Source organism: Anolis sagrei, chromosome 3 (assembly GCF_037176765.1).
Source record: "Anolis sagrei isolate rAnoSag1 chromosome 3, rAnoSag1.mat, whole genome shotgun sequence".
In the NCBI taxonomy this organism is placed as follows: Eukaryota; Metazoa; Chordata; class Lepidosauria; order Squamata; family Dactyloidae; genus Anolis; species Anolis sagrei.
In genome coordinates this window covers 127,485,074-127,507,653 of record NC_090023.1, presented here as the reverse complement: position 1 = coordinate 127,507,653, position 22,580 = coordinate 127,485,074, and the positions used below count along the sequence as shown (strand labels likewise).

The 22,580-nt window shown below is 41.2% G+C and overlaps 1 protein-coding gene across 1 annotated transcript; it reads right to left on the bottom strand.

Annotated features, from left to right (window-relative positions):
- Positions 1-1,549: 1,549 nt before the first annotated feature.
- Positions 1,550-22,189, bottom strand: RAP2A (RAP2A, member of RAS oncogene family). The gene is made up of 2 exons (XM_060769468.2): positions 21,653-22,189; positions 1,550-5,565 (listed from the first exon to the last, which is right to left on the bottom strand). The coding sequence occupies exons 1-2, from the start codon at positions 21,964-21,966 to the stop codon at positions 5,328-5,330; spliced, it is 552 nt and encodes a 183-aa protein (XP_060625451.1). The 5' UTR covers positions 21,967-22,189; the 3' UTR covers positions 1,550-5,327.
- Between the last annotated feature and the right edge of the window lie 391 nt (positions 22,190-22,580).

Here is a 22,580-nt window from a genome sequence, read left to right as displayed (position 1 = left end):
GACATCCTTAGGGACATCACTGAAACCAAGGACTATCTGATGTGCGGGACAACCAATTCTAGCTCTGATGTGCCAAGGTTTCGTATATCTTTCTGCCCACGGGCAGCAGTGGACTTTTTCATTCTTGGAAATTAACCAGGAACTGGCAGCTGTGGTCTGAAGACTAGAACTGACCCACAGACACCAGAGGTAGAACTGATTTAAACAATTTGACCTCCAGTGAGTAAAGGTAATAATCCAACAAATGCGATTGGTTCCAAGGAGTTCCATATTTGGACAATTGGTTAACAAGACACATTCTAACCAGCTGAAACTGTTCAGAAATGCCAACACCTTGTCAGGCTAAGGAAGCCTTCTAATGAAGCAATCACCCCAGCTTCCTGTGGATGTGGATGTACCATAAAATAAATGAACCATAAAAATAAAGAGAAACGGGTCAGTTGATTTGACTGAAAAACAGTCTGAAAATATGTGTTAAATATGTCAGATTTAAAGCATGCTTAAAATGTCAGAATAACTAATCAAAGGCTGTAGATGTTCTATTTTTACCATTTATATCTTCCAGTGATTTTTGTTCAATAGTTGGAATGTTAATATACAGTCTTACTGTTCTTGGGAGAATCTTACTCTAGTTGACAAATAAGTAATGTTTTCCCTTCAATATTGCAAGCTGATCAAGCAGTCTAAAAGACCAGCATTGTTAGCCACTGTATAGAAATGTAAATGGGAGGAGGGACAAGAGAACTCACAGTCTAAATCTCCCTGTACAGTTCCTCTCATTGGCAAAATCCACACACACATATTACTAAATGGATGCATGCTACCAGAGGCTTCCAGAAGGCCTCGGTCCAAAACTGCAGTAGAAATTGGCCTATAGAATGAATGGGCCAGTTATCAGCTGCAAGACCAGCTGACAGCTAGGAACAATTAAGAGCATTTGTCAATCTTTGCTGCACTGGCCGTGGAAGATATCCTTCTCAATGTGCCAGGCTCTAGCATTTGGCACCTGAGGACCCACATGGCTCTGAAACAAAAACGAGCCAACACTCACTGCTATCGTGCACAATGGCGTATTATAGCCATACTGGCACGACTACAATGAAACAGCTAATCAATGTCAGTTAGCTGGAACAATTGTGTTAACATTCGCGCTAGCACTGCTGAAACAGGACGGTTAAGTCGAAGTGAACAGAGTGTCAGTTTGCAGTGTCATTTAAACTCCAGGGACAGCAGGATTTGTATTCATCACGATTTAGTGATTTGGCTTGGCATGCAATAGCTGAAAGCTCAGGTTTACTAGAACCTGCACTTTCAATATGCATTGCAAATATTTTTATTCGCCTTGGAATACTAAAGCCATCCTGACCACACACGCACACCCCAAAACTGTAATTTTTTTAAAATTTTGCTCACCCAAAATCATCTGGCATTTGAAGGTTAATTGAAGTCCGGATAAATAAAGCAGTATAGTGAGACACCTATCTGGCTCCTTGTTTTGTCTTTGAACAAGAAATGGAAAAGCAAATGACACAATGAGACCAAACAGGGCTTTCATTAAATAAATTTATTTGTTAAAATAATTTAACTCCAAATACAACTGCTGAGTTTGCATTGAGTTCTCTATGTACAATTTGACTTTTGAAACCTCTTGATTGAAACAACTGACACCTTATAAAACGTACTCCATTTCCCCAGCTATCAGTTGTAACAGAGCTCAATCATCAACCGTTAGATATCTTTATTCCACTCTAGGAAATCCCAAACCATCAATTATTTCACCTAGTTTCCAAAAACACACTGCAATCCCTTCTTGAAACCCTGATCAAGAACTGACAGAGGAATCATGCACCTTTAAATCCCTGCAGTTGTCAATTTTTCTTTGTCACGGAGTTTTGCAATTACAGTCCAATCAGTGATTCAGCTGCAGACTGGTGAAAAACCATTAATCCCCTCACCCTAAATGGACAACATCTTTAGGCAGCATGTGTCATGTTGAAAAATAAATACTGGTAAGTTTGCCCACAGAAACTAATGCTACTTTAGAACAGAAGTGGAATTAAAGTGGAAATGTTGGTCCTACCAGGGCAAACCCAAGAAAGTCCTCAAAAGCTGTAATCAATAAGTTGAAAGCTGTGGACTGGGTGGGAAGAGTGGAGAGAAGCTTATCTTTTAACAACTTTTGGAACAGATGCTGGTTTGATCTAATTTTCAAAGCGGGAAAACCTATTTTTAAAAGAAGTTGTACCTTTCTATAACAGTATCAACTAAACATGCCAGCGGCATAAAAATACAAAGCTCTACAAGTATAGCTAAAGAACAGTGGGTCTTTGGATCAAATGATAATATTTTAAGGCATGTTACACCCAAAAGAATGGATTATCACTGGAATCTGATCAAGATACAAAAATAAGCAGTCATCCTTGACAAGCAACTTCCAAGATTTTCCAATGTGCCACACTGTGATATCTATAAATGGAGGAATGTTGCAATGGCATTTTGATGGACTATCACAGGGTTTATATCTGAAAAGTGCCATACATCCAGTGGCATCCAACCAGGGCTGTCAAGTGGCTCAGTTGGGGACGAAAAGGCTGACCACCGTGGTGCCTGGTTTCTTTAAATCTGTGTCAACCAATGAGAAATAATATAAAAAGACAGATGTGCCAGATCAATGGTTCGAAGGGCAAGAGGCCAATCAGCACCACAAGAAAAGAAGGAGGAATTGATAAAGCGCTGGCACTGCTTGGATTGGCACTAGACGACTGGTGACAGTAGACACCCGTTTTATTGGTGATTTACTCCACTGGCCTGAACACATAACATGAGGAAAAGCACTCATGTAAATGTGATTATCTATAGCCTTTAATACCCCTCCTGCTGATTAAAAATATTTCAATTAAATATATTCCTAAGTGTCCCACTATAGCCATGTAAGCAGGATCCAAGAAGCACACAACCTGGCTCCTGAAAATACAATGGTTACCCTTTTTTTTTGAGAACACACAATGCTTCGTCTCTAAAACAGCAATAAAGTGTTATTGTGGGAGTACTCTGAAACCACCATGTTATGTGAGAACTTCTATATGAAAATAATGCCCATTTTTACCAGAACTCCCATGTGTGCCTGTCATTCATTTTACTCATGTCACTATCATGACTACATTAACAATCTGACATGCAAAACAGAAAACTCATCAAATTGGTAAAATATGCAATCAAAATTAAGGTTCTATTTCATTCTTACTTGAGCGGTAAAGCTGATTATTTTCTCAACAGACAAATTAACAGCTGTATAACATTCCTCAGATATTTCAGGGAATGTGAACTGATGATAGTTTCCCCATTCCCAAACACATGCAAGTTCTTAATATGAGATGTACGAAAGATGCCACAACTTTCAAGACTGTGCAAGCTGCTTGAGGAAGAGTTGCATTTCTAGAGCAGGACCTCATGTTTAAGCATTACACTCTCTGCTTTCTTGATTATGAAAAGAAATCATGCAAGGACTAAGGCAATAGTGGCCTATGATCATCCATAATTATTATTAAATCACTAGAAAGTAAACTAAATGACAAGTACTCTGCAGTGTAAGAAATAAAGTGGCAAAGTGTTGTCACATGTTTTTGAATTCAGTTTCTTCAGTCACACTTTAGATTGCAGGTTGTTTTTCTGCTGATAGAGGCAAACATCTCAGAACTCAAGTTCATTACAGCATTTGTAAAAAGTTCCACACCCACCCACCAACACATACACACACGCACACACAAACACGCAAGACACATACACTCATCTCCAGTCATCTACACAACAGACTACACAGCTACTTCACAAGACTGAGAAACCAAATGGTGGGGTGGCATTTGGACCACAGGCTCAGTGATGATATTGCATTTAAAAGGCCAAATTTAATCCACAATTAAAGTCCAGCTCAACATGATCACTCCAGCATTTCAACCTTAGACATTCTGATTGGAAACTTCCTGATTGTAAGACATCAGAATAGATAAAGGAGGTGCTGTTAAGTCATGCAAAGTATAATGTATTTCACTGCTATGAAAATTAAGATCAGAGGCTGAGCACCATTTCAAAACAATGTTTTCACTCACTACGTGTCACAGCAATAACCAGGGCAACAGGATCACTGTATGGCGGCAGCACCTGACTAGCAAATTAGGCAACTGAAGACAAGAACTCCTTTCTTGCTCACATACAGAATTACAATATTGTGTATTTAACTTCTGAGCCAAAGTAACTTCACACAGTTATTTCAATTAACGAAATTGCCAACATTAAAGCTATAAAATGGCAAATCTGAATTCCATAGGTTAGTTGGGAATATCACATCAAAGACATAGCCCTTAAAGGCAAGAAAGAAACTGGTATCCTTAAACTGAAGAATGCTGGATGCTCACAGTCCCCACGAGGTTTCTGCAAGAAGGAACATCTGGATACAACATGGCTTCATTTTCCTTACAAGGTGGTACTTGTTAATGTGCTAAAACTTTCCTTGTTAGTAAGGCTAAGCATTTTTACCCTCATTACAGTCACTTCTTCCTGGTTCAGTAAAGAGATGAACACATTGCCTGCTATGTAAACAGAGGGTTTGTTTGTTTTCTTGACTGAACAGCATCCGAAGTAATCCACTATTTCTGAGCAGCAAAGCAGAATATTTTAACACATTCCAATGTCCTCCTGTTCACTTCACAAACCGTTGGTTCTTTTCAGAGCTCCTCGCTTTACTTTCAAGTAATGATAGAATATTTTCCTTTGCGCATGATTGGATCATAGAAAAAAAAAATTGGGATAAGGGGGAAACAGAATCACATCACTTGGCCAATAATCCTGCTAACATTTGTGTTGAAGATGGGAATATTTGACTGAGCGAACTTGGCCACAAGCGACAAGTCCTGAAAATCCAAATGCATACTCACACATTTTGTTAACCTTTACTTATCAGTAAAGAATACACAGAGTGCAAAGGGTCTTTGCTGGTGCTCTCCTTTCCACCATCACCAACTCTTAGCTTAGAGCTGTAGCGGTTGTCTGACAAAGCCAACACACATTGTTTGTGCTCACCCTGTAAAACTGTTGGCTGTACCACAGAGTTGCAGGCGTAGGAGATATGCTGCAGGTAAGTGAACTTTAGAAGCTTATTCCCATTTTTTCTGCTACACTGATCAACTTCAACGTCCCATTTAGAGTTAATGCTGAAACTCCACTCTGGACTTATCCCACAAGACCCAACTTTAAGTCACGAAGTGAAGTAGCCAGTTGTATAACCTTACCAAAAACACAGCGAAATGGGTCCAATTCCATCATTTGGAATGCTATTGTATATTACATGCAGAACAGCATGGGTCATCTTTATCTGGCTGAGAGGCATAGTTCATCTGTCTGACAATCTCTGCAAAGAGCTCATCCACCATTGTTTTACTTTTAGCAGAAGTCTCCATAAAAGGACAACCCCATTCTTCAGCCAGGGCTCTTCCTTCACTCGATGAAACTTCTCTCTCGCTTTCCAGGTCCACTTTATTTCCAACCAAGATTACAGGCACCTTTTCATACCTGCAATAAGATGCATAACACAAAGTTGAAATCCTTTGCAAGCTTTTGGGGAAAAATAAACCCTAGAAAAGCAAGATAAAGCCTGAAATAACTACATACCAAAATGGGAAAACATTATTCTTATATATTTAATAATGCCAAAGCTCTCAAAAGACTACATCAACAGGAAACAGGCCTATCCCATATTTCTACAAATTTAGTGAAAAGTAGATTTTTTTATTTATTTAAAGCATTTATATTCCGCCCTTCTCACCCCGAAGGGGACTTAGGGCGGAGCACAACATATAAATGGCAAACATTCAATGCCGAAACATACCAGACCATACACATACAAAAATATTGTATCTTGATGTTAAAATGGAACTCTGTGTGCTTATAAAATATACACAAATGGACTTTGTGGCTATCATTGGGAAATGAAGGCAATCTGCCTTCCCAATCATATGTGTGCAACTGTTTACTCAGAGAGCTCCGTCCTCATCTTATTCTGAATCGACCAAGGTTGGGCTGAAGAAAGTATAGTCAGTTCTGCTTGTTCCTTCTCACTGGAAATAAAACTACCATTACCCTAAAATTAATTTAACATCCATTCCGCTATATACACCCATTTAAATGAAAAAGCTCCCCTCCCCCTACCTGACTGCATACTAGCAGCCACAACTTTTAGAGCACACGAGAAAAGGCAATATATGTTCTGAGTTCCTCTCCACAACATGGGAATGTAAAATTGTGATGGGGAATAGGGCTAGCCAGTAGACTGTAAAGTCCCATTTAACACACATATCCACATTCTTTGGATGTGTTGGAAATTTGGAAAATGAGCACATAAACATTGCCTCCACTTTCATAAAATTTCCCCAAAGCACAGGTGGAACAGCACACATTGTCCTTTAATGCTCCCCCCCCCCCCCCAATAGGATTATGATTTCTTGGGGGTTAATGCAAAAAAAAAAACAAACATTTTGAAACAACATGAAATAGTTCTAGACTCTACAGAAACTGATAACTTTTAAATTGAGAATTTTCTCTTTCTTTTCATTAAATAAAACAGCAAGCAAAACTCAAACCATTAGTTTTTACACTCTAAACACCTTCAGTCATTTAAAATGAAATCAGAATAGTAAAAAAAAAATCTTGCAATAAAGGCTCAATTACAACAAGTCATAACCTGTATCTAAAACAACAGATCTACAACCAAGAACTCTTAACCAAGTCTTACCCAAAATACTTGTCCAGGCATATTAAGTCCTGCTGAAAAAGCAGGGTATGCATTCAAATCTGTCAGCTAACCTCCTGTGCATGCATGTCCTTCTTGCAGCTTTCTGCCTAAATACGGTAGACACTGGCATGCCAAACAAGCAGGCAACTTACAAAACTGACTCATCCCAATGAGTCTAAGGAACAATGAAGGTCAACGATAGGAAATTTAGTTACAAACCCTTTAGAATTCAATTCTACCACAATGAACAGCTTCAGTGTTTCACCAGAAAAATACAGCTTTTTTGCAAGATTCCAAAGACTTATCATAAAAGCTTCAATAAGCTAAGTATGAGCACCGCTGCCAACACCTCCACAATAATGATGCACTTAAATGTGCTAGGTCAAACAATTGTGACATTTGATGTGTGCAAATTGATTGCAGCCTCTGTTCCCAAAAACTAGACACCTGGAGGTGGAATAAGGAACATCTGCAGCTAAGATATTTTTTGTTTACATGGTTATGGCATGTAGACTTATTCATTCAATTTTGGGGTCTTTCTCTTATAAATGAGCCCGTGATAACTTAGACTAGTTATGCCCTGAAGTTATCTTATTTCATCACAAAATAGTCGCCACCGCATAATAGTCGCACCTCCCTTTTTGGGAGTCCTGGGTTTTTTTAGGAATTCTCACATAATAGCCGCATCTGTAGTTCATGAGTGTGACTATTATGCAAAGGGAGCAGGCTTCACTAGCCCGTGTACCTGTCTCCTCGGAGTTACAGGGCTTTCCTTGGTTGCCAGTTAAGGCAATCCTCAGAATTCTGAGAAGACAGGTGTAGCTTGGAGGGGAGAGGCAATTAGGTGTGTAGGCAAGTTCATCTGTCCAATCTCCTTTCCCCTGTGCGCTATGGAGGCTTAGGGTGGAGAGATGATCGGGTGAGTGAGCTCACTTGCCTGTCCACTTCTCTCCTTCAAAGCTATGATGAGACAAGCACAGCTCGTAAGGGAAAGGTGGATGGGCGGGCAATTTCACCCACCCAATTGTCTCCTCTCCCTGAGCTACAGAGGCTTGCCTTGGCCAGGGCAAGATTCCATAGATCGGAGGGGATAGGGAGGTGGGTGAGTTCACCCACTAACTGGCCTCTCCATTCCGAGCCACAGAAGCACCTCAAAGGGGGATTTCTTCAAAACTTAAGTCAGACACACACCTCTTCCAAAACGGGGTGCTTGACTACTATGCAGTAAAATGTGGTAATTATTTTTTGTAACAGTGTCTCGGGCAACATTGACCTTTTATTACATTTCAGTCTTGCAGAGACCAGCTAAGTAATCACTTCTTTTAGGAAAAAAGCACTATTAAACAGGAGACATTTATAAAACATTATGTTTCTTGCAACCAGTCCGACACTGAAAAATTACAAGTTCAGCCATGCTAGGATGCAAAGGGATAATTCCTTTGAATAAGTAAGCATTGTACAGGGTGAGGCAGCATAACTTCCTTTTTTAAAATGCGTGCCATTCAGTGGGTTGAAGACGTAGCGGAGCGCTAGTGGTCTCGTTCGAGAGGCGGGAGTATAAACTTTTGTCCTGACACAGTTCAATCGCCATCATGCGTTGGAACAGTGAGGAGTGTGCTTTTGCCACTGAGGCCTACTTTTTGAGCGGATTTGGAGTGGCCGGCCCGCTCTCCAGATTTGGCCCCTTGTGATTTTTTTCTATGGGTTTTTTTTAAATCCCGTGTTTATGTGAACCGTCCAAGGACCCTACAAGATTTGAAGACTAACATCCAGAAAGAAATTGTCAACGTAACGCCTGCTATGCTGGCCAGAGTCATGACGAACGGCCAGTGTATGGGGAATGGAGAATGGGGGACACCACCTACCTAATTTGATCTTCAAAACTACATAAAACAAAACTTTAAGTATGCGCCTACATTAAAAAAAATTAAAAAATTCTGATTCATATAATGGGTTTTATTAAGTTTTGAAAAAAGGAAGTTATGCTGCCTCACCCTGTACTTTTTCACAGGGCAGATAGCTGGACAGTTCAATAAAATATCAATTATATTTAGCAATACAAAAAAAAGCAAAACTAAATTATCTGCATAGAGCTTTAGGGTAAGAACCCAAGTCAACATGCTGTATCTGTGTTTAAGAGTTATTTTATGTTTATTAGCAATTTGTATTCTTGCTAAACCATCTTCGACAAATCTCCATCTAGAAACTAGGAAGGGAGGCGGCAAACAGGATTGATGATAAGTATATGTTTCAAGGCCTTTGATTCTGCTGGAAAACCTCCAAAAAGGAAGGCTGTGGCAGTCAATCTGCCAGAAAAGTATGGCTTCCAGGAAGAGAGGCCATCACTAGCTCACATGCTACAGCAAACCCCACAAGTTGATTGAACATCACTGGTCTCTGCATGTCATGCATCCCTTCCTCCCCTGGGTTCCCAAATCAAGACATGTTGCGCAGAAATGTACCAAGTGCATGGTGTTCCTGAAACATTTTTAAAAGCACACACTTTGGAGAGATTTTACATCTGCAGTCAATTCATGATTCATGCTTGACTAAATATTTTTATTCAATGCTGCAATGCAGAAGTTAACAGCACTAGGACAAAGAGATGCCCTGGCATGTTCTTCTAGGAAAGCAATGTTATGCTATGGTTATATATTTATACTACAAATGTTGGTATACACAAGAAGAGTGTAATTTCTGAAACTAATAAAACCAGATAAGCCTCATGATCAGTATCTAAGCTTTGCATGCTGACACTCGCTAGGGATCTACAGTGGGGGGGGGGGGATTGTCTCTTTTTAAAGAGGTCTGCTAATCTTGAAGTGCAGCTGCATAGGTTTTAGCTTCATTTACACATTACACTCCAACTTAAAGTACTTATTCCTTTTTCACAGCTAGCAATCAAACTGCTTTGGGACATAATCCCTTCCTTTATTTCACAATAGAGGCATCCAAAAACTGACTTAACTGGAAATTATGACTATCGTACAAAAAAAGTCCCCATTATGATACCAATTTCTTCAATACATGGAACAACACTTTGCTGAAAACATATTTTAAAGAGCAGAAATCTTTATATAGCATAGCACTACTTGTATATGCCACAATGAACTGTGGGCTCACACTTTCATCCAAAAGCTTTGCTTAAACTGGAATGGGGAAAGTGCAGCCTCAGGAGAACATGCAGCCCCCGAGACTGTTTTTGTGGCACCTGGCCACTCCAGTCACCTTGAACGGCCCTTCTTATGACCAAAAAGAGGCTGAATTGGCTTCTGGGAAGCTACATGAATGGCAATACATCTTTCAAATAGATTACAGAGACCTTCCACTGTACAATATCTGCACCTTTAGAAAACTTTTTCTCAAATCAGAAATACCTGTCTGGCCATTTGCAATATTATGGAACTTTCTACAAGTCCACGAAGTCTCCAGAGAATCCCAGGTAAAAACTGGGTCCCTAGACCTGCCACAGTTGCCTACCTCTGTTTTAAACAAACCAGTTTCATTATTCATTACTTGAAGGTTGGCTTAAGAAAACATATTATGTTTATTTATTCTACCAACGTTCTCATGGTGACACACACAAATTTCTTCCACTGTACTTTATCCTAACAACAATCAAGCTGAGGCAGAACCCAGGAAATGTCAATGTGGATTTAAACATGGACCTCCCAAGTCTCAATCCTACATTCTAACCACTGGTTCAGTGTATTCTGTCAGTCTGAACAATATGGTAAGTCAATGTGAGAGGAGTTTGGGGGGGGATCTCTGTGAATGGTTGTCCAGGTCATATGTGCCTTCTAATTTCCAACAGTGTCTCATTTTTCCTCATTTTCATTTATTTATTTCCCTCTATATTTTAGATGCTTAAGCCATGTGCTGTGTAAAAGAACTGAAATGATCATGTTTAAACCACATCAACCATTGCCTATACAGGTCAAATCTACTTGTGAATGACAGTTAATCTTCAGTTAAGTGAGAACATGTAAAAATGCTGCTCAAGTATACAAAAGCTGAAGGCATAAGTCACCTTCCTTTTCACAAGTACTAAACTTAACATTCTGATAGCGGAAGAAATGTTGACTGATGGGCTTCTCAAAACAAACAAACCACTTTCATATATTATCTGCTATTAACCCCTCTGTTAAAGGGCCTCTCAGAGAAAGGATGAAATCATTTCCTTTACGAATTTAAAGATATACTGCTCGACTACTTCCTTGAACATTTGAGCCCATCTATTATGTGTTCCATCTTTTCTTTCATAACTTTTCTGACTTAAGAAAAAAAATGGTAGAAAAAACACAGGAGGATTCCAAGTGAAGACACTGTAGCTTGGGCCTTGGATATGCCGCATTTCCATCAAGAGGCACTGCTACTGCACAGCAAAGTTACATCTGAAAGCACCTGTGCGTCATCTACACCACAAGCTGGATATGTGTGCATGTCCTTTTCACGTGCCTATCAACTTATGTTGACCCAATGAATTTTACAGTGCAAGGAATAACCAGTAGTTTTGTCAGTTCCCTCCTTTGAAATATAGTCTACAATGGTGCCTATTGACCGTCTCCCATCTAAGTACTAAGCCAGTGGTTCTCAACCTGGGTGTCCCCAGATGTTTTGGCCTTCAACTCCCAGAAATCCTAACATCTGGTAAACTGGCTGGGATTTCTGGGAGTTGTAGGCCAAAACACCTGGGGACCCACAGGCTGAGAACCACTGTACTAAGCCGACCCTGCTTAGCTTCCAATACCTGATACCTTTAGAGTATTTAGGCCACTAACCTGCATGGCAGGCATGGGGGGAAGGAGTTCAGAAGAAAATAGCTCAAGCAAAGGGAATGATATCATGAACTCATGGAAGAAGGGACCTGATGAGTGGTCCCTTCTTCCATGAATTCATGATGGAAGAAGGGACTTTTGGCTGGTAACCCAAAAGCCAGTTGGGTCTTGGGTCTGACCTCTGCTTGTTGTTCTGGAAACCTAATTTTTAAACAAAACAAAACAGAGGGACTACTTTTTATCCCATGCTTTTAAAAGATTGGCCAGTCATTAAATCTTCCTTTGGAGCCTTTCAAGTTTGCTTCTCAGACAATGGAGAGAGACTGCCTCAGGTAGCACAAGTTCTGGGTCCCAATTCTCTGCCTCTGGTACCCACAAGCCATTCCAAGTTAAAAACAAAACAAAAACCAAGTCCCTTTCTTATTTGGGGCGGGGGGGGGGGGGCAGGTCTTTAAGAAGTTATTACTTGATGTGGATGATAATATGTTTATTGATCTATGGTTGCTTTGGTTATTTTGGTTTTTGATTGCACTTTAAGGCACTGAATGTTTGAATCTTTCATGGGGAGAGTGGTCGGGATAGAAATAAAGTTTTATTATTATTATTTATTATATAAGTTAAAAACTGTGGAGGGGTGCTGGGGTATATTTGAAAGTGGAACAACTATCTCCGGGGGCTTCCAACTGAGGCAATCACCTTGTTTCGTCTAGATGATTAGGAGGGATGTTTGGAGACCACATAAATAGTGAGGAGGAGGCTACATGCAGCCCACAATGCCTACTTGTGTATTTGAACATCATTCAGCTTGGGTAGGAGTGACCTTTAGTCTCCTCCGCTGAGTATCTATCTTGTTGCTAGATAGCTAGAAAGACAGGTATGCTTGCCTTCCCATCATGGTTGCAACAGGAAGATAACCAAATGCCTCTCTACAGATCCCAGACCTTTGCCGCCTATCCTGTTGTGATAGTCCCCTTCCTCTATTATTGCAATGTAACAAAAGGCAGTGGCCTTGCTAAATAATGTTTGACAGCACTTGAGGAGTTGTAGAATGGTGTGATGGGCAAAGCTCTAAATACAGGTCTTGAGATTCCAGTCTGAACTTGACACTCAAAAAAAGAGTCAATGCATGAACTCAAACCCCTTCCCCATACCAAGCTGATAAATACGGAGTCATGCTTAATAATCAAAGCATCCACAACAATGTTATTCCGAATTATCAAAATTTCCAGCACAAAGGATGACTCCATCTAATTGAACACAGAACTTAAGTCTTTCACTTTAACAAACTCATACAGCAGAAATATAGCTAGAAATAACTGTGACCTGACCAATACAGTAACAGCATACTGCTGCAACACATTATTTTAAAAATGTCTCTCCAAAGAAGAGGGGGCACAAGGATTTTTGTTCTTTCATATGACCAGCCTCTATCAGCACAGTTAAAAATTACAGATCTAAATAGAAGCAAGGAGGGAACAAATTGACATGATGAGTTGTTAAAACATGTAGGAGGCATAGGAAATGTGCAGCCTGAGTGGCATATGTGGGCCTAACACTTACTTTACACATCCAGGAGGCAAAACATAGTTTCCAGATAAAAACATTTGTTGTAGGAATCATCTGAAAAATGTCCACACTGTCACAAATACAAAGGGGCTTGAATTGATTTGTCCTTCTGCATGCTGGTCAATTTTCATTAGAAACAAAAAGTGCTGTAATTTCTAGGTTGACCAAAATGTATGTGTGGACCACCAAGGATGAATATTGACTCTGATGCAGTTGTTTGCCTGTATCAACATCATCAATATTGTTCTTTATTTCTCACATTTTATATTACAGTTAACATTTTGTTTCACAAAAAAGTTGATGAAAAGTTTTGCATATCAACAGCAAAGAGGTAGGTAAATATATTTATGGAAGAGAATTCACTGTCTTGGAGATGGTACAGGAACAGTACAAATATCGTCACGATAAAGAAACATCTTTTGGAAAAGACTAATTATGCATACTCCACCGTAAGGCAAACAAGTTTATCTATAGATTGTTAGGAAAGTATTAGCTCTGACTAAACCTTTGATTATTTGACATTTTTGTAACAATTAATACTAATTTCCCACTCTTCATGTTTGCATATATGTCTGTCTACTGCAGCTCTATTCCATGTATCTGTAGAAGTGGACTGGATCCACAGATTGTACAGTCTTAAAGGCATCTCTAGCTAGGTTCCTTCCTTCTTTTTACAATGCTATGGTATACGTTACCTAGGTAGTATCTATGTGTGTTATGAAACTCATTCTCTTAGGGTCCTTCCACAGTCATATAACAGGGAATATCAAGGCAGAAAATTCCACAATATCTGCTTTGAACTGGGTTATCTGAGTCCACACTGCCATATATTCCAGTTCAAAGCAGAAAATGTGGGATTTTATTCAGCTGTGTGGAAGGGGCCTTTGTATGAACAAGCTGGAACGAATTTGTATTTTACATGTTATTCAGAATCTATTGCAAAACCTATCTTTTCCCACACCAGTGATGACTACATTTATATTGCATTAAGTATTGTTTCCAGACATGTAGGTGGGTGTGTTTATGTTCCAATGAAACATAACCATACTTTTAGATTTTAATGTTTCCATTTAGGGTTAAACAGTGCATTGTCTCTGACAATGATTTTTTTAATCCATGTATTTACACTCTAGAAATGAGAAGGCAACACACAATTGAAAACATTTTAGAGAATCCAAGAGTTGGAAGAGACCACCAGAGCCATCCAATCCAACTCCCTGCCATGCAGGAACAACCAATTAAAGCACTTCTGACAGATGGCAACCCAGCCACATTTACATTTCATTTTTGCTTTTTAAAGAAAATGTTTTGGACCTATACAAAAAAAATCCTCAACACCCACTATTGAATATAATTTTTATATTTATCAGGAAATCTGATAATTGTTTCTGCCTATCAATCAAATTATTAATTACTTATTTGAGTCCTAATTTTTCAGGTAATACAGCTGTCACTTCTACCCAAGCAATTTTCTGAAGTGATCCTATAAACATTCACATGCAAAATAGTATCTGGATCAATGGGGAATCTAGGATATTCTATATAGCTACAATGTACCTTAGTTAGCATTTTCAGATTAACTTTTCAGTAAAACAAGACCCCATGTCCAGAAGAATCTTTAGCTTCTCTAAAAAAAAATGGCATAGAAAATAGCTTTTTAAAGACTGACACAATTTTTCTGCAAACTTCAGAGATGACAAGGATTAAGAAACATAATTATGCAACAAGCAGCACCCTTCAGGTTCCTACATGCACTACAAATTTCAGTATTTTTCCTCTTCTACATATATGGTTATATAACTATCTTATAAGTGTATTTCAGAAAAAGGACAAAACCACCTCTGAGCATTCCTTGCCCACAAAAACCATATTAAATTCATAGAGGTGCCATAATTTGGCATGTAAGCTGTGACAATTTTCCAATATACCTAGAAGGAACACTCTTCAAACTATATCTTGACACACTATTGGTCACATGAACTGGCCTGCCCTAGAACAACCATGGAGAATCTGCAGCCCTCCATCTACTATCAACTCTTGCTACTAATTATGCTTTTTTGTGGTAGGAGTGACTCGAGAAATTGCAAGTTGCTTCTGGTGTGAGGGAACTGGCCGTCTGCAAAGGCATTGCCTGGGGGACACCCAGATGTTTTACCATCCTGTGGGAGGCTTCTTTCATGTCCCCGCATGAGTATGCTGACTAGTACTAACAGGAATAGTCCAACAGCACCAAGTACATTCTCTAGCTCAAAGGTTGCAGTATAATTTCCACGAAGACAACAGTTTAAGATGCTAAAGTAATTCTACATCATCTCTGCTGAATTCTGGTACTGTATCTGCCCAGCTGCATAATATGTCTCCAGTTTTATTGTTCCACAAGAAAATATGAAATCTGGCAGACCTATGTATAAATCTAATTTAAGTGTTCATATCTCTGAAAATTAGTGGATGGGGTTGGGAGTTGGTAATTCAAGATTACAAGATTAGTAGCAGACAAGGTTAGTTGTATTGAGACAACTTCTAAAAAGGAGCTACATATCTTGCTGAGAACCTGATGTATGGCATATTCCACAGATTTCTCCAATGACACAGGAAGAGACAACTTCACTATGACCAACTTGTACACCCTTTCTGTAACAAAAAGAAAGTAATTCACCCCATAAAATTAGTATAAATACTGTATTTTGTAAGGTGAAATTGAAGTAGCATTCTTTCATTTGTATAGCAGCCATCTGAATTCAGAGTGTTTTGCCAATAATGTACAAAATGAAAGACCTCATCATCAAGGGCAGGCTTTGAGGTCAAAACTACACTTTTTGTTATGTTGAAAAGTCAAGGGTAAAACCTAAGGGCACACTTAGAGAGGGTGAAACCTAGGGCATACGGGTGTTAGCCATTTAAAAGCCATTTTAATGTAATTGTATCATAATTGCTGTTAGGGTATATATTGTAACGTTTTACTCATGTTTTAGTTTACTATGCCTTATTTGGTTGTTTTTTATTATTATTTTCATCTCGATGCTTAACTCTTTGTTTTAAGTTTACTGTTGGTTCTGTGCATTTCATATATTTATATTCATTTGAGGAATTGAATGTTTGCCTTTTGTTTTGTGTCTGTAAACCGCACTGAGTCCCTTAGGGGAGAGAAGGTGGTCTAGAAATAAAGTTTTTTTTTATTATTTTTATTTGACATTTAGAGACACACAAGGAGTTTGTATATGAGGAATATGGGTATCATTATGGGAATCATGGCTGACATTGCTGTTTAAATGCCCATGGCCATCAATAGTAAATGGTGCTTGTGAGAAAGAAATGCAAAGAAACGCAGCCCTCCCTAACCTTTTCCACCCAAGCTGTGTTCAGTAGCGATGTGGAGGAGCATATATAGGAAACCTTTATTAGAAATGGCTACTCTTGCTCACCTCCACCTCAAGTGTCCAAAATGGTGGGGCGCACAGACCTCATCAAGCCAGCATCATTGCGATTCATTTCGGGTATTGATCCATGGATACATCAAGCCAAGTTTTTGGGGTTATTTTTTTGTCAATACCTTTTGAGTTATACACATGTATACACAGTACGGGGGGGGGGGGGGAAGGAACATTTATCACAGATAGACATTTCTCACATTTTGTGACTACTGATCACTCCACAGCCAGAATCATCTTCTAGAAAATAGAATCATTAAAACACATATAGAAAAAAAACCAAAATTAATAGTAAGATTTGTTTTTAGGTAGAAGTGCAGGAGTACTACTGTAATATTTACAATTTAAAACATTAGATTTATAATAGAAGCCTTGTAACATTAATAAAATTAGGAGAAAGAGAAATGGTTACTTAATAAGATGGTCTTGATGTGTGTTCTAATAACAAACACTAAAGACAAAACCTTAGGGAGAGGAACATTTCATTTCTATGCCTTTGACAGAAGATTCATAAACAAAATACCACCAACTGGTCACATTAGCAAAATATTGAGAAATATTGTAGCAGCATCTTTACAGAACAAAAAAATGCTTAAAGTATTCTGATCAGGAGTTTCTTAAAAAAATCACTTGTATGCTTATCAATATTGCCACCAACTGGATTTCAAGAACAGTGGGGGGAAAACACAGGAGTTATTGAGGTTAGAAAGGACTTCTGCATTGCGATGGTTGGCCTGTGTCCTACTATATCCATAACCAAAGAGAGATAAAATCTTAAGACAAGCTGCCTATACTTGCAAATATCATTGGTTACAATTAATTAATTCCTTTTTTAGAACAGGCCAAATTTTGGCTAACAAGATGACTACTGTGGTTCTAATGAGAGGATTGCAGTTTTGCAATACATTGCACCTGTCAAACTTATGCTGCACTAAAAGCAAAATAATTATTGTATTGAGGCCTGAAGGATGGGCAAATTCCAACCCTAATTCAGCATCAGGTTTGATGATAACTACAACATTCCATTGAAACCAATGCAATGGTGACTAGGTGTAACTCTTTTAATTTGAATTAGCTGAGTCGATTCAATTTATTCCTTGTTCTAGAACCTACAGGCACTTTCCCTGATCCTTAATTGCCTCTACTATTATTATTCATCAACCTCCCTAGTATGCAATTCTCAGGAGGCCTTCTTGAGTTCAGTGCAAGATTAAAATTGAAACTGCACAAAAGAGAAACTTCCCTGTGGTTGGACTATGAAAGCAGGCCCACCAGGCACCATCCACCAGCTTACAAACACTAATTTATGCAGGGTGGCACCCCTGAACCGCAGAAGGATGCCCTGATATGCAACACATGGCATCAAAATATTTCTTGAAAGTTAGTCCTATATTTTAGAAAATCCAGTGAATCTACAGACTACACATAAGTGGATTCAATGAGTCTATTCTGTGTGTTTGCGTGTTCAAGTCACCTGTCTACTTATGAAAATCTCATGTACTTGGGGCATTCAGGTCTTTTAGGTCTTCTCTAATTGGGACTAAAATTTGTGTTTAGACCAGGGTTGGAAATTATGCAGCTTTCCACAGTTTGGTGGCCTGTAACTTCCTGCATTCCTCAGTATTCCTAGCTAGGGGCCTTCTCAGTGGTGGCCCCTCGGCTATGGAACTTCCCAGCGAAATCAGGTCAGCTGCCTCCCTCCTGACCTTCAGAAAGCAAGTAAAAACATTGCTCTGGGGCCAAGCCTTTGGTCAATAGTGCTGTGAAGATGAAAATGTGCAATAATAACTGGAACAGCTTTTTGACCATGATTTTGGATTGTGTGATTTTAATAATGCCTTATTTTTACATGGCTCTTAAAATTATTTTTTAATGTATATGTTTATTTTATATTTGTTGTAAGGCCGCTCTGAGTCCCCTTCGGGGTGAGAAGGGCAGGATATAAGCACTGTAAGTAAGTAAGTAAGTAAATAAGGTTGCTAAGACATACAGTTCAACATCACCCCAAATTCCCAAAGTGGAGTTAGACCTTTTCTTTTAAAGGCAGATTTTCCTAGTCTCTTGTCCCCATTGGTTATTGATGTTTATGCACTACAGTGTTTTTGCCAGTATATTTAAGCTTCTTTTTCTGAGTTCATTGTAACCTTCTCCGGGCAGTTTTACATATGACTGATACCAAAGCTCATGAAGCAGGATATATTCAGATTTTTAAGACAAAAAATTAAAGAGGAGGAAAATGTTGGGGCAGGGTGATTTTAAAGTCTTCATTCTTCTACAGATGGGTGTGGAGATAAATGGTCACTGATAAACACAATTTTATCCTTTTTAGGAAGACCCTAACACAATTCTTGAAAAGATGCATTTTATTGAATTACCTTCTTTGGCGTTATTTAGCCTCAATAACTTTAATCTGATGGAGGAAAGAGACAAATCTTCCCCCAGTGCAGAAATGGGGAAAAACTGTATATCTGCCAGACATTCCTCCTTCCATCCAAACCACATGCCAACAATTCAGAAGAAAACAAATGATGTGATCCCTTTTGATAAACCTTAAAAGGCAAAGGTTTCCTCTGAAATTAAGTTGTCGTATCTGACTCCGGGGAGGGGTATGTGTGTGCTTATCTCCATTTCTAAGCCGAAGAGCCAGTGTTGTCCGTAGACACCTCCAAGGTCATGTGGCTGGCATGACTGCATGGAGTGCAGTTACCTTCCCGCCAAAGCGGTACCTATTGATCTACTAACATTTGCATGTTTTCGAACTGCTAGGTTGGCAGAAGCTGGGGCTAACAGCGGGAGCTTACCCCACTCCCTGGATTCAAACCGCCAACCTTTCTGTCAGCAAGTTCAGCAGCTCAGTGGTTTAACCCGCTGCACTACCAGGCACAACAAATAATCCCACGGAGAAGAGGAAATCCCCCAAACCCTAGTCAGCTAGAAATAACTAAACCCTATCAAGTAACTTACAATAACAGAATCATAGAGCTGGAGGAGACCCCAAAGGCCATCCAGTCCAACCTCCTGCCATACAGGAAAAGTACAATCAAAGTACTCCTGACATATGGCATCCAGCCTAGCTCAAAAACCTCCAGATAGAGAAAGTCCGCCATACTCTGAGGCAGCATGTTATACTATTGAACACCTCTTACCATCATACTTTAAGAAAAACATGAAGACAGTGTTTACCATTGGGTGCAATTAGTTCTAACACTTTCACACAGCATTAGACTGCTCTTGGAGGCAGAAAAGAAAAAATCCAAAGCCACACATCCAAGGCATACTTGGAATGTGTAGGCAAGGCATTGGTTCATGCAGATCATGGTGCAAGTAGGCGGCAACACAGGCACACAGAATCTCTACCGAAGTAGAAAGCTCCATGACAGGAACAGGGCACGGAAGGCACACACTGCACTCAAAACATTATGAGAAATTCAGATTATAAATATGGTATGCAGCAAATGGCTGGTGACTACGGGCCCTATGGATGTTAAGAGTTACAGAAGTTGTGGAAGCTGCCAGTGATGCAACACAGAGGAGTCAACAACAGAATGAGGAATTGAAAGCTCGTGGGAAACAGAGTAAGAGATAGAGAAGGGCACCTAGGACAGAGAGAATTGGATGCAAAGACTGGGGGAGGGGGGATGCACAGGAGTAACTCCCACATCCAAGGCCCCTGCTCAGGACATCAAGCAGGAATGCACTCTGGAGGCACAGGAATAGGGTAAGTGAGAGTGAGAAGGAGCTGCTGTGGAGCATTAAGGCCTCTTCCACACAGCTGCATAAAATCCACATTAAGCTGTGATACATGGCTGTGGGGACTCCAAAAATCCAGTTTTTTTGTGTCAGAAGCAACTTGAAAAACCGCAAGTCACTTTTGGTGTGAAAGAATTGGATGTCTGGAACGACGTTGCCCAGGGGACGCCCATATGATTAATGTTTTACCATCCTATGTGAGGCTTCCCTCATGTCCTAGCATGGGGAGCTGGAGCTTGACAGTCCGGAGCTTACCCTGTTCCCTGGATTCAAACCGCCAACCTGTCAGTCGACCAGTCCTGCCGGCAAAAAGGTTTAACCCACTGCGCCACTGGGGGCTTTTAATATTCCAGTTCTAAACAGATATTGTGGATGATCTGCCTTGATATTCTGGTTATATGGCTGTGTTGAAGGGCCCTGAGACCACAATGCTATATAACTCAGTTCAAAGCAGGTATTGTGGATGATCTGTCTGATATTCTGGGTTTTATGGCTGTGTGGAAAAGCCCTGAGTCCACACTGCCATATAACCCAGTTCAAAGCAGATATTGTGGATAATATGCCTTGATATTCTGGGTTTTATGGCTGTGTGGAAGGGCTCTGAGTCCATACTGCTATATAACTCAGTTCAAAGCAGATATTGTGGATGATCTGCCTTGATATTCTGGGTTAAATGGCTGTGTGGAAAGGCCCTGAGTCCACACTGGCATATAACTCAGTTCAAAGTGGATATTGTGGATGATATGCCTTGATATTCTGGGTTATATGGCTGTGTGGAGGAGCCCTGAGTCCACACTGCTATATAACCCAGTTCAAGGCAGATATTGTGGATGATTTGCCTTGATATTCTGGGTTATATGGCTGTGTGCAAAGGCCCTGAGTCCACACTGCCATATAACCCAGTTCAAAACAAATATGGTGGATAATATGCCATGATATTCTGGGTTATATGGCTGTGTGGCAGGGCCCTTAGAGGGCTACTCATAGGCAGGGAGTGGAGGGCAGGGAGCATGAGTCAGAGGGCCGCCCAGGCTGGGCATCTATGCCGGCAGAAGGAGGGCTGGGCAGAGGAAAAATAGAGCCTGGAGGAAAGGGCACTGGGTAAAAACCCATGAGCAAGGGGCGCTCTGACACTACTGTACAAGGAATGCAGTTGCCTTGGGGCGATGGGAGGGGGTGCTGGCCTTGCCACACTCCAGGGCAGTTTGAGCGGTGCCCAGCTGCATTCCTTCCGCAGTGTGGATGCCCCCTCGGAAGGAAGGAGGGGGAAGGGAGGGAGGGAGGGGGAGGGCAGGGGGCCGGAAGCGGGGTCTTGGGCGGGGCTCCTCCCTCCCTCGCTCGCTCACCTCTTGACGCGGATGATCTGGTCGCGCATGGGGCGGATGTCCTGGAAGCTCTGCTGGTTGACGAGGCTGTAGACGAGGATGAAGCCCTGCCCGTTCTTGATGTAGAGGTCCCGCATGGAGGCGAACTGCTCGGTGCCGGCCGTGTCCAGGATCTCCAGCACCGAGGGCGAGGCGTCCACCTCGATCTCCTTGCGGTAGAAGTCCTCGATGGTGGGGTCGTACTTCTCGATGAAGGTGCCGGTCACGAACTGGACGGTGAGCGCGGACTTGCCCACCCCGCCCGAGCCCAGCACCACCACCTTGTACTCGCGCATCCTCCTGCCCAGGCCGCCCTCCCTTCCCTTTCCCTTTCCCTTTCCCTTCCTTTCCCTTCCTGCTCTGCGCGCCTCCGCCAAGGCGCGCTCACCCCCCGGCGTCCTCCATGGCTGGCCGAGGGAAGTCGAAGAGCGAGGCCGCCTTCACGGGCCGCTGCTAATGCGGCGGCCGCGCGACTCCTACCTCAGCGGCGGCGGCGGATGCCAACGCCCCGCCCCCTTCTTCCTCGTAACCACGGGAACCACCAACCGGGAAGCGCCTCGGCGCCCCGTCACGTGGTTCGAACGAGCACGGCTCCGCCAATCGGCTTCGCCGCAGGAAGTGAGTGACACGCTCTTCCCCTTCCTTCCTTTCTTCACCCCTCTCCTCCTCCCTCCCCTTCTTCTTCCTCTCCTCCTCAACTCCTCCGCCCTGCACCACGTGACAGCCTTCGCTTGTTCTGCCGCGCGCACCCCTGCCTGGCCAGGCAGACCAATGGGAGGCCGCGTTGCGCCCACGCGCCCCTCTCCAGCGGCCCAGTAAGCTGCCAGGGCCCTGTTGCTGCCGTGGGAAAGAAAGAGGGAAGGAGAAGCTCCCCGTCGACTCACGCCTCGCTCCCCCCACCCCACCCGCG